At 39.7% G+C, this 12960-nt stretch overlaps 1 protein-coding gene across 9 annotated transcripts in view; it reads left to right on the top strand.

The window, feature by feature from the left end:
* Positions 1-12960, top strand: part of RBKS (ribokinase) — a 66824-nt gene that overhangs the window by 44356 nt on the left and 9508 nt on the right. For 6 of the 9 annotated variants that reach the window (XR_014943875.1, XR_014943878.1, XM_085541200.1 and 3 more), the window contains one exon: positions 3913-4101. The exons of the other annotated variants lie outside the window; for them this stretch is intronic. Coding sequence is in view for 4 of the 6 variants with exons in the window: in XM_085541200.1 (XP_085397326.1) it covers positions 3913-4101 (189 nt within the window). In the remaining 2 variants the exon portion in view is untranslated. The remainder of the gene's footprint in view (positions 1-3912; positions 4102-12960) is intronic. 9 annotated transcript variants of the gene reach the window in all.

Genomic DNA, 12960 nt, shown 5'->3' on the forward strand with positions numbered 1-12960 from the left:
CTTGTGCAGCTCCAAGAAGAGTGGTTCTCTCTTCTCTATTATCCACACATTAAATCATTGTAGCCAGCAATTAGATCTCTCCCTACCCTTAGGTTTTTGAGACTGAACAGAGCTGCTTCTCCCAACCGCTGCTTCTATGTCCTACTCTCTAGACCCCACCTGCTTTGCTGGCCTCCCACTGGGCTTGTGTAGTATGTCAGTGTCTTAGTTCTGCCAGGGATCTCAGAAGTAGATTGTCCTGAAGATTTGGTCTCATAAATGCCAGCCAGAGGATCCAGCATTTTTCCCTGAAATTGGCTGTGTAAGCCATGGAGTGCCCCACATACTCCACTGCTAGAAACACTTGGCAAGGATTTACATCATGGTTTCTTTATCACTTTTAGCCAGTGCAAACTAGTACTGATGTTGAAAGGAGTCAATTGTTTCACTTTATCTTATTTTAGTTCAGGCTTAATTTTAACACAGATCTGCTTTTCAACCCAGTTTATTTCCTGGCCACACAAATAGCTGTGCTGGCACAAGAGAATGGGCCACGTGGACAGGAGTGGAGAGGAAAGCAGGACCAGTTTTTTCTGTATCAGTGCTGATTTGTGTCAGCATACTGTAACTTGACTCCACAGTCTAAAGAGACAAGAACAATTAACTGGGAATAATGAGAAGTATTGCCAAGAACCACTGTATCAGTTAAAAGCTTCAGTTAATTTTTTTTCTTCTACTTTTGTAAACAAAATAAAGAAAATTCTCTGTAGATTAATTATATGTCTGGGTTGGGTTTTTTTTCTGACAGCAGGTTTGCAGAATGTCCTCTAACTTTACTTAGTCCATCTAACTGAGGAGCTTCATGAGACCAGCACAGGAAAACAAAATTTCTTGATTTGCTGCTCTTCCATACAGCACTATGGCAAACGACCACATTGAACTTTTAGTATTGTTATTTAATTTTTTCTTTATGTAACTATTAGTTATTTCCTTCAATTGTACTGCAGTTTGGTTGGTTGGTTTTGCTTTTTTTTTTCTTTTTTTTCTTTTTCTTTTTTTTTTTCTTTTTTAAAAACAAGACTTTACTGAAGGGAGGAACTTAAAATCTAACCACGGTATTTAACATCAGTTGACATTTACAGCAATCTCTAATTATTGGCACAAAATCTGTCTGGCTTCTGCTGCTTTTATGGTTCTTCCAGCTTGTTCCAGTGTGTTTTAGTTTTACAGTCCTGCTATAGATGAGTTAGATGATAATGGTTGCAAGCAACTGAAGATCTACTTTTATACAGACTCATTCTGGTTCCAAATAAATGTGTTTATTGGTATAAGCAGTATGAAGGCAAAAAGAAAGATTTCTGCAAAACCTGCCACATTATCAGTCCCCAAACAACTTTTTTTTCATAACCCAGACAAAAAATCCTGCTGGCTTGGGGCACAGCTATCACAAAAAGGAGTACGTTACACTATGTGTGTCTCATTAGGAAAAATATTATATTTAAATACTTTATTTATCTTTCTCATAAGCTTACGGAAGTGTAAATCCCAGGTAAATGAGCCAAAGTTAGACTGACTATTTCTTTTCCATAACCAAATCCATTTTCCTCCTGGAGACTTTACAACCTATGTAGAATGTTTGGAATTACTGCACATCATGAAGTACATTAGAAATACCTCTTGTCAGTTTCATTCAAGGAGTAGTGCATGCGTTTTGGTAATCCATTTTTGTCCTTGTGCTGGGTATTCTGGACATGGGAACACGTAGTTCCTGCTCCTGAGGTCTCTAAGTTCAGTAAGAGACACAGGCGCTTCAGTCTCTCGGTTATTAGAATGGACTATATGTATTTTAATACCATTTATTATCTGTCCCTAGTCTCTCAAATGCCATTATTGGTGTACTGATTCCTTGCAAACCTTGCAGGACAGTGTATTAAAAAAAACCTCAGTGAGGTATTTTTGAAACAAATTCTCTTATTTGAAAATACTTTTATACCCTTAAAAAAACTTAAATGCATCTAATTTGTCTAAGTAGCTTCTGTTGCAAGAACATTTTCAGCAGTGTGGTGACATGCCAAAGAAAAATTGAGTAGATTTATTTGCTTTCTTATAATCTAAACCTTACTTTATTCTTGACTGGGATCAGTGTGGTTTAAAAAAAAATAGTTTTAGATTGTGTATACGTGTTATACCCACCAAGTCTTGCCACACCGAGTTCTGCCTTGTAGTTATTAAATCAACAGCTCCTGAAAACATCTGCGTTTGTCTCAGTACGGACTGCAGGACTAGATCCTGTAAGCTCAAAAATTAAAACCAGTAGGTACTCTGTTCATGATAATATAAACCCTAAGGCAGCGTATTGGCATATGCTGGTCCTTCGGAGCCTAAGGGTGACTTCTCTGTTCTGGGTCAGGCTGAAACACAGGAAATGACAGTGGCAAGCTGTGAGGCCTCTGAGTCACAACTGGGGGCGGCTTGCTTGGGGATGGCTGTAGTAGTTCCTGTCCCCAGCTGTCTGCCCTGCCTCCCTTTGTAGGACAAACATGCCTGTACTTATGGAGCAGTTGTTCAACCACTGTATTTTATATTCTGTTTCGGCAAGAAATATGCATGCTGATTTCAAGCTTCTGTAATGCAGAAAAAGGTAGTTTGAAATATTTCAGCAGCTGTTTCCCAGGAAGCTGAGTTGACCATGTGGTAGAAGTCAGGACACAAAGCTGGTGAAAAGGTTCCAAAGTAAGTTTTCCACTGAAAACAAGACCCTAGGCCATGAAAGTTATGTCCAGTTAATAGACGATTATTTGAAACTGCTTCAGACTGTGTTTTTCAGGAAGCAGCAGACTTGTAGTTCAAGATAAAGTAGGACTTCCCTCTTCTCAGACAAGGAAGACAAGCTATAGTAAAGACAACAGTATACAATGTGCCAGTTTACTTACAAGTCTTACTCTAGTAGGCAGAAGTACTGCTTGCTAGAGTGTTTCAGGTAAAGTATACTTTGTTTCTCTTCCTGTCCAATTCTTGTCACATATCCTCTGCCAAAGAAAGTACATGGCATTGGAAAAGGAAATGCCATCAAGAAAATGTATGAAGTGAAGAAAAGGATGTTTAGTTCTGAAGTCTTCACTACAGATTTTTGGGGAATTTTGCTTTTAGGTGCATGGAACTGGAAGGGATTAATTTTAAGAGTCAACTGGGAGATGTTGACTTAAGGTCACCATCTGTTAGAAGAAAAGTTTATCAGTGTTTGTACAAGGCCCAACACAAAAGAGTCTCAACCCTGGCAGAGGACTATGGCCACGTCCATAACTCAAATATGTAATCATCTTGTGATGAACCTTTTGCCAAAGAGAGCTTCATATTACTTTTAGGTATTATTATCTAAAAATACATATTAAAGTAGACACGGTGGTCAAGTTTACCAGTTGAGCACTTTTGTATTGTTTTGGGTTTTTTTTTCCTTGAAGAGATTTCTCACTAGCTGACCCTGAGAATTGTAAAAGGTGTCTTGAATAATGATAAATATCCCCCAAGAGGAGTGACTGAGTTGCCATGTAGCATTTCTCATGTTAGACAGCAAAATGCTTTCACCAAGGCTGTGTCACTGTGTCCATTTCAGAGATGAAGAAACTGGGGAACACAGGAGAAATGTGATTTTGGTAAAGGTTGCATGGCAGGCATATTGTAGAAGCTGGAACAGAACCCATGCTTCCTGTGTCTCTGCCTAGGCTGCTCTCTATTAGTCTGCTGTGCCTGAAGTACATGCTGATTTCAAACAAGAAGAATGACATAGCTGAATATCAGTGTAGGAAGTGGTTTCACGATCATCTCATAAGACACATTTCTAAAACGATATTAAGTACTGTTTTCAAAAGCAACTGTTGTTCAAAATTGAATGCTATCAGATCATGATTTTCATTTGCGTGGGTTATTTTCCAGGCAGAAATTTTAACGGGCATCCCAGTTGGCAACCTTGAAGATGCTGAAAAGGTGGGACGCATGCTGTTAGAAAGAGGGTGTAAGCTCGTAATTGTTACTCTTGGAGCAGAAGGCTGCATGATGATATCAGTAGAAGAACCCATTCCAAAGCACGTTCCTGCTGAGAAGGTCAGGGCTGTGGACACTACGGTACGTTTTTGTGGTTTAACTGTCTTGCTTTGGAAAAGACTGCTTAAGCACTAAGGGATGGCAATGAGTAATCAGCCAGATCTTTGGGCACTAGTACAAAGGTTAATTTATGATGTGAAACTGATAGCTTGCTTCCAGTCTCTTGTATATTAAATATGTCAGTTCACTTCAGTTTTATAGTCTGTATTGTAGATATGCTAGAATTATTGTGCATGAGAGTATCTCCATGTTCCTCCTGTGATTAAGTCAGTACCTGCCTCTGACTGTAATGTGCCATGCCAGTGGCTTGAGCTGCAGTTCATATTTCCCCACGTGTGTTATTCATAATATCCAGAACTCCAATGCTGTGGGAAAAAGGAGATACTACTGCCCTAACAACCTGAAACTGAATGCTTGGCTCCTTTGACACAAGCATGATTTGCTGTCTAAATGTAGCATAAGGTGTATCAGAGACATAATCTTTACAGAATATAGTGAATAAGAAGAGAAAGTTCTTGCTTCTTCACAATTTAACTGTTTTATGATGGTAGCTAATGAATAATGGCTCAGACAGCTTATTCTTTACCATTAGGGTATCCCCAGCAAAAATTAAAAACAGGAAAGGCAATAGTTAAGATTGCATTGCTACGAAAACCTTACCACATTGCACATATGGGGCTATTTTGTGTTCCTAGTATTATCTGACATAAATCCAAAATAATTCCAGTGGAGTTACAGAGAGCAGAGCAGGTCACGTTGTATGTACTAACTATACATTTAAATGCCTCTTACAATAACGTCATATTACATATGTTCTGTTACAATAGTTCATTAAAATCCTGGAGATTTTACCATCTGGTGCATTCCATATCTGAATTGCATTAATAATAACTAGTTCTCTTAGCATGTTTTTTATCTGTGGACCTCATACTGCTTCACAAAGAAGAAAAGCAACTGTTTAAAAGATGAGAAAACAGAGGCATAGGGACTGAAATTACCTAGTTCAGTAGCACACAGTGGCAGAACTTGGCATAAAGTCACCTATGAAACAGAAGATCACTGATAGATCTGGACTATTATATATTGATACTGTGGAAGGCATTGTTTCACTGTTAAATTTAATCATTTTCAGTACATGGACACTTTGCCTTCTTTTTCCCTTTTGTCATATAGAAGTTTGACCCTGAGTTAGTCTTCATTTCGGAATGCCCTACAGTTCTAGGTAAATGAAACGTAACTGTGCTGTACTTGCATAAGGCACTTGGTAAGGCTCTACAGGCGCCTACCTGCCTGCTTTTAGTCCAGAATTAGAAGTGCTGGAATGAAAGATAGAGCTCCCAGGCCTGCCTTGATGCTTGCTAAGAAGCAGGATTTATTAGCTTTGGAACAAAATCTTGTGAACTTGACTGTACGGCTTCTTGCTTTCATTTGGTAAATCCACTCTTGCTATCAAAGCTCAGCATGTGAGCCTTCTTTTTTAGCGTACATCACACAGAAGTGATGAAGAAAAAACATGTGTGATGTGCTCCTTCAAAAGAAGCAGAAAATTGCTGCCAGATAAGCTATTGTTTAATATCTTAAGATATTTGCTGCTGTTGGTCTAAAACAGCAATCCCAAAACCACACAGTGACTGAAAAGTGCTTTTTATCTTGCCTAGCAGTTCAGAGTTTCATGACTGAACTAATTTAACATTGGTTTTTTTTTCTTTTTTTCTTTTTTCTTTTTTTTTTTTTTTTTTTACATAAAAGCAATTACTCAGAGTTTACTGAATCCTTGCCCTGCCTCCTTGTGGCCAACAGGTTATTGGCTTTCCTATAGCGGAGGATTTTCACAGTTAATTTTGTTAATCTATTTAAATACCAGTGGGTTGTTTTCAGTAAAACAGCTGTGCTCAGTTTATTCTTGCAGATTGAATGAAAAAAAGATGTGTTGGCCTTCCACTATAAAAGTCTTACACTGCTTAGACTGATTATCACTTTGCCTGAAAGCAAGTGGTTTTAAAGCAACCCTTCTAAACCCCAAACAAAATATCATCCTCAACTAACCTGCCTACCTCTGTAACTAAAACAAATACTGAAAGTTCTAATAAGACATATTACTCTTCTCATATGTTTAGCTACAGTGGCTCCTTTCCCAAGGGAATAAACTCAGTCTGTGGTGGTTTAACAAGAAACACCCATCCACAATGTAGTCAGAGCTGTACATGCACATGCTGTAAGCCTACAGTTTATCACTAAGTGAAGTTTTGAGGGGCCGGGCTGTAATTTTTTTCAAGCTGCTGTAATCCAATCTCATTTGATAATGTGTCCATATCTATATTGGCATTGCTTGGATCTGCAGAAGGTAAAGTTACCATCAGACAAAGAGTTCAATGATATGTAAAACCCTTCATAGGATTTAAAAAGGTTACAGAGCCCTTGTGAAATCAGTATGTATTCAAATGGAATTTGCAGTTTAGAGGGCATACATGTTACAAAATGAGGCACAAAGCCCACCTCTGCTGTAGAAATTTCCCCATAGATCTCTGCCAGAGTCACCTCTGCAACAGTGCAGCTTCAGTACTGCCTCCTGATCATTTTCGTTATCAACAATGTTTAAAATTGCTCGTGAGAAAATATTTGGGTAGGTAACAGCCACAGAGATCCAAGATTAGAGTTCCTTGTGTGCCCCCTATTCTCTAGGTCTGTTAGAGAGACTACAGGTCAAAGATGGTAAAGCCTGAATCTCCCGCCTAGCTCATTAGATGGTTAATCAGAGAGTTTATTGGCAGAACACTGGGAAAAGCTGGCTCCATCTCCTGCTCTGTGGTGGAACATGAATCTTCAAGACTGAAAATCTGGCATTTCTCACCCACACTAAATCAATACTACAAAGAAGAAAAAAAAAAAAAGGCTTGTTGATTCTTTTTAGCGCTAATTATCTCAATGTGGGTTTTACTAATGTATGCAATGCTTCCCATAACTGCTAGCAGAGCTCTCCATGCACAGTCCAAAACATGTAGAGCACGAATGGTCGTTTAGAAGAAAGTTTTGCAAGACACGGTATTGTAAAGCTGTAACAGCTGTTTCTCCTGTTATAGCTAAATAATGCAATAAGCTTTTGTTAAAAAAATATACTTTCCCTTCATTCTGCTGGCTTCTGCCAGCTATTTTGACATTTGACACGTAAAACATAATAATATATAGGTAACAGAAGAGAAGTAAGACGCACATTGTAATCTTTTTTCATTACTCTATATAGCTGCAGTTAGATCTACTTTGCTACATGTAGTTAAAAATATGCATTTTTTTTTGGTAGAAGCGATTTCTACTTTATGTGAAATTAGGTGCATGAAGCAGCACTGAAATAGGTTTGAGAGTTAATTGTGTAATTCCATTTGTATGAGAGTTCCTCCATAGCAGAAGGTTGCACAAGCCATTGACAAATTTGATAAGCATTTCGTAGCAATCAATACTTTGATGTACATGTGTTCTGCAGTTGCGTGTGTGTGTCTTTGGAAGCCGTTCGCCTGCTGCTGGAGCAGAAGCACAGCTGAGGTAGAGCACAGCAGCTGCTTGTGAGCACAGCTGTGGGACATGACCGAACGCTGTCAGGTCAAAATGGTACTTGAGGTAAAGCTGGTGATCTGTGTGATGAGCCACACGGTGAGCCAGGGTTGTGACATCTGCTGCTGCCACACACGCACTGTCCTGGCTGAGGCATGCCCAACCTGCTCACAGGGATGGCTGCCACATCATGCATGCTAGGGAACGGTGCTCTGCTCTTCTTGCACCTTCACCCCTGCTATCCCCCTCTGCTTCTGACAATCACACAAAGTGTAATTTACAGCACTGTTTACATCTATTTACATTTACTAATTATATTCTGTTGAAACTGCCAAGAAAAATTTGTCAGAAGAATGTAATTACCCAAAGCTGGAATTTGGCCAGCAGTCAGATTAGTTCCATTTTCAAAAAGCATTATAGGATCTCACCAAGCATCAAGCGGCAGCCAGGGACAGAGCCGTGCCTCAGTGGTGCTGCCACCACTCGCTGGAGGTGCAAGGGTCTGGCTCAGGCCTGGCATGTGCAAGTGGACTTAGTGGAGGATATCAATCCTGCTAGGAGCCCCAGGCTCTGCAGTCTGAGTTTGGGAGGGTCATTTGGGTTGCACTGGAACCCTGGGCTCTGCTGCCCCTAGAGGGTTGGCCATGGTAGGCCTCCTTCACAGGCAAGGCAGCCCAGTGGCCTAGGGCTATTCTCTCTGTGCAGGCTGAATCTCTCCCGTGTGAGGCTTTAGTGGAAAATAGAGTGCTCTCTGTGCAATTAAGAGCTGCCCAAATGCCACTCCTGATTTCCAGTCTGCAGCCCTGAGGTCATTCTGGGGAGGGGAGCTCTCCTGGGCTACTTTCTGTAACCTGTTTTGCTCCAGACCCTAGTTTGAATCAAGATGCTGAGTAACATCCATACACACTTGCATCAGTTTGGGTAACATTATAATTTCCACCCCAAACAGTTTAAAAATACAGTGTAGCTGATCTGCATAAGATCTTCATCAGCTTCTGCTTAACCTCTAGGTTTCCACAGGCAGGTGTGTGCACAAAGGTCCTGTACCTGCAAGCTTACAATCAGAAGATAACAAACCTGCATGTCTGCTTGGGGATGGATGTGTTCTCTGCAAAACCAGATGGAGAGTCTTGGGTACACAATATTTAGATGAAAATTTGGAGTGTCTGTAATGCGCTAGTAATCACAAGTCCCTGCTATCTCTTTTATATCTCATTAAGAACTTTGGAGGTTTAATCTCAAGGTATTTCTAAGCACAATCATTAGATTTCTTGTACTACCAGCATCTATCCTGTCTAGTTGTGCCTTTCAGGTAAAGAGAGTGCACAGCCTACTGCAGGAAGCTGAGGAAGTGTAAGTCACCATGCAATAAGTATGTATTTATTGTGTGTCACCATATACTGCATGTCACCATACAATAAGTATGTCACCACTGGTTGTGATGACATGCTTATAAAGAAGAAGCACAGTTCTGAGACATGCTAAAATTCACATTTAATCGACTCAGTTATGCCTGAAATTTGACAGTGCATAATTCATTCTGCGTAGTGTGCGCAGCGTTCTCAGAGCTGGATGATACACACTATTTGTCATAATCATAAAAGTTACAATTATTTTTTCATGTCAGTTCCAAAAGGAAGGCTCATTGCTACAATATGAATTTGTCATCAGAAGTTTTATGTTCAAATCCTATTAAGTTTCTCTCTGATTTCTTCTTACAGTATATTAAATCTAGCTCTTTTATGATGGGAGGGGATTGAGAAGGCTGTCTTTAAGCAGTAGAGTGCTCACTGAGCAGCTTTGTGCTCGACTCTGAGGGTGTCATACAATCTTTATTTTAAAAAAGCCTCGTCTAAGTGTATAGCTATATAATTTTCAATATGTCACAGTATTCAGGCCTGTGCAGTAACCGCGGTCTAAAGAAGGCAGTGTGGTTTGGTGATTTAAACAAAGGACTGAGTAAGAGTTGCGGGGCTCTGCCAAAGACTTGCTGTAAATCCTTGGAAGAGTTACTTGTCCTCTTTGTATCCCAATTTATCTATCCATAAATTGGAGCTGCAATTAATGTATTGCATATAAACCATGAGAAGTCTGTTTGAGATCAGGACAGAGTCTAGGAGGCCTTTTCCCAGGCTTGTCATATAACCTCAGGCCAGTTGTGCTGCTCTGGGGGCATTACAAACTCATTGAAGTTCTTTTGCTTGAAGTTGAGAGGTCTTGTCTGTCAAAATATGGTTTACACTAAAATTCTCTGACTTAACTGTATCTTCTGGTTTGAAGGAAGCCTGAGCCCAGGGAGTGAAGTGGACACTGAAGTAAAGCCTTAGAATATAAATAAATCCAAAACAGTCCTCCTAATAACAGCAATTCTTTGTCTCCTGACTTTGTGGCCTAACGTCTGAGGCTCGAGGGGATATAAATACAACACTCCGTGCAATGACTAATTACTCAAAATTCTGTGCATCAGCAGAAGTGGGACTTGTGGTTGACTCTAATATTATCAAATGCCTTTGCTATTTAATAATCTTGTAGCCATACATTATTTAGCATGCCGTTTGCACAAAGAACAGTGATTTTATTTCAGCTATCTCTCACCAAAGTAAAAATGCAGCTGGTAGTAAATGAAGCATTTGGCAGACAATGTGTCTGATGTACAGTTCTGTAACTTGCTAAGAAGAGAAAAATGTTGTTGGGTGTTTAACCTCTTCCCATCCAAAGATACAGTACAAAGGAGTAAAATGGCTACAAAGGACAAAGTCTTTTTTTCTTTTTCTTTCATTTTTATCTCTTTTTTTTAATTTTTTTTTGTTGTTTTTCCTTTTCCCTTTTTTTTCTTTTTTCTTTTTCTCTTTTTTCTTCTTCTTTTTCTTCTTCATCTTTCTTTTCTCATTGACTTTTTCTTTTTACCCCTTTTCTCTGCATTCCCCTTTTCCTGTGTGTTTTTCTTTTTCTCTCCTTTTCCTTTCTATCTTCTCTTTCAAGGAAAGCAAAAAAGTTACTATCGGGCAGACAACTCATACATCAGTAGGGTTTATTCACACACCAACACAGAGTGATTATACCCTCAGTGCCCATTAGCATCCTGCAAACCAACAGCACAATAGCTTCCTTTCTTTAACGTGCAACAGAAATAGGTTAATAAATAAGTTTAGTCCCAGTCATAGCGCGCTTTCTGCATTCTCTTTTACAAATATGGAATCCATTGAATTTTGAACCAGAAAAACCATGAGGAATAAATTAATTTGCCAGACACTCCAATCAGCAATCTGCTCTGTAAATCTATTTAAAGCCGCGTCTATTATGTTCTGAAGTTCAGCTGAACTGTGAAAGGGCACATGACTGAAATCACTACATTTGAGTTGACTCACAGTTAAGTGTAGAGGGGAGTTGCTTGGCTCATCACAATTTTCTGCTCCTGATTCAGGCCTTCTCAACACACTTCAGTTTTTGAGAACATGGTCAGCAGTGTGTGTGTGTGTGTAGGCAACCAGGGGCAAGGGGAATTGCAATGATGCTTCCATTTGCATCGGCTGCCAAATAAGAGGTGGAGAGCTATGACTTTTGCAAGCTGGATGCTCCTTCTTTCCCTTTTGAGAGAAAAAGGCACTTCATTTTACAGATAGGAAGAATAGTGATGAAAAAAGTTACTGATGTTAGACTTGAAGCTCTGGCTAAAATGATTCTGCTTCAAGTTAGGTAGAGGGTTGGAGTTACATAGCCAAAAATGAAGCACAGACATACACTGCTACTCTCTGAACTTCTACACAACATTGTCATGGGAGGAAACACTGTTTATCTGCTTAGTAACTGTTTATTTTAATCTGTAAGTACAAACATTGTAAACATAATGAACAAACAGAAGCAGGCTTGTACCTAACAATTTGCAGCCTTGTTTTTTAGTGGAAGATTCCACAGACCACCCAGGCTTTGCTCTAGTCCTTTTCTCAACCACGGAGCATCTAATTAAATTCCTCTCCATTCCCGACTAAGTGGATGAGAGCCTACAGTCCTGTACGGTTTCTTTCCAGATGGAAATGCATAATTTAGCAGAGATACAGCTGACAGGGAGAAGTGGGCCCAAAGCTGTATTAGCATTTGCCACAAATTGCTTTGAATTACAAGGGGAGTACTTAATGAAGATGTAGACTAGAAGAGAAGATTAAAACCAATATTAAGTTTTCTAAGATTGCAGAGTGCCAGGCAGCAAAAACCTCATATTAAAACTGAATTTTTGTCTCAGTTACTGTAGTGACACTAAAAATTATTTGGTTTTGCTCCCAAGGAGCACACTATCAGTATAATGTCATCACATTTTGTACTAGTGCGTCCTAGATCTGTTCAGTATACGTGTCTATCTATGCATAAAGTTGCTAAGCACCTTCCATTGCTTACTGCTTGCAGCATCAGGACAAGTACTATTCTGTCCTGTTTTGTAGATGAGGAACAAAAGCAGACACGGACTGTTTGTCTGTGGCAGGCAAACCTGCTTCCCTTGATAAAACCATAACTTCTTGTCTGTGCTTCTCTTTAAAGGAAATTAGTACTGGAGGCAAAATGTTGTCAGGGTGTCAACTGTCTCACTTTTAGAACTCAGTATCATCACAGACATACAAAGTATGCAATAGTTGCTTTGCATTGGATGCTTCTTGAATGGGCTGCAGGAGGATTGTAGCAGTGTGCTATGATGACAGGTGCTTGGGCTGCACTGCTGTCATACTGAGAAATACTCCAGTTGAGAGGTTAGCCCAAGTCCAGACAGAAAAAAAAAAGCAGAGTTACTGACAGCTGTTACGCACCAAGACAAGTGTTTTACTGTGGAGCCAGAATGCAAGAAACATTCAGCATAGACCTTTGGGCCTGAGATTACATGCTGATGAGGTTTGGAGAAGCTGAGTTCAGAAATATCTTGAAGTTTTCTTTTTGCCATCTCACTTCTGGGCTGCTTTTGTAAATGAAACAATGGTAATTTATACAAGTTGACAATAAATTAGGAAATGTCTCTTTTATTTCTTCTCTTGGGCTAACTATGGCTTGCAGCACAAGTCAAAATCATTGCAGCAGAATGTGGCACATCCCTTTTCCTGATTTGCTTCCCTCTTCTTGTCCTAATGGTGAAACCAATACAGCCTCTCCACCAACAGGATGTCCTTAGGAAAATTCAGTCCTAGACACATAGCTCATCCTCGTGTTTAGATTTTGTGCCATCATCGTCAATGTACAAGATAGCGTTACTTCTTACGGCACTTAACTGGGATGTCTGATTTGCGTAAAGAACTGAGAGGAAGGAAGACCAACTGTGAGCAGCCATCCTTTCTAATTAAATTCCTGCAGTTA

Source organism: Coturnix japonica, chromosome 3 (genome assembly GCF_054131305.1).
Source record: "Coturnix japonica strain WE chromosome 3, WE-NBRP24, whole genome shotgun sequence".
Taxonomy (NCBI): domain Eukaryota; kingdom Metazoa; phylum Chordata; class Aves; order Galliformes; family Phasianidae; genus Coturnix; species Coturnix japonica.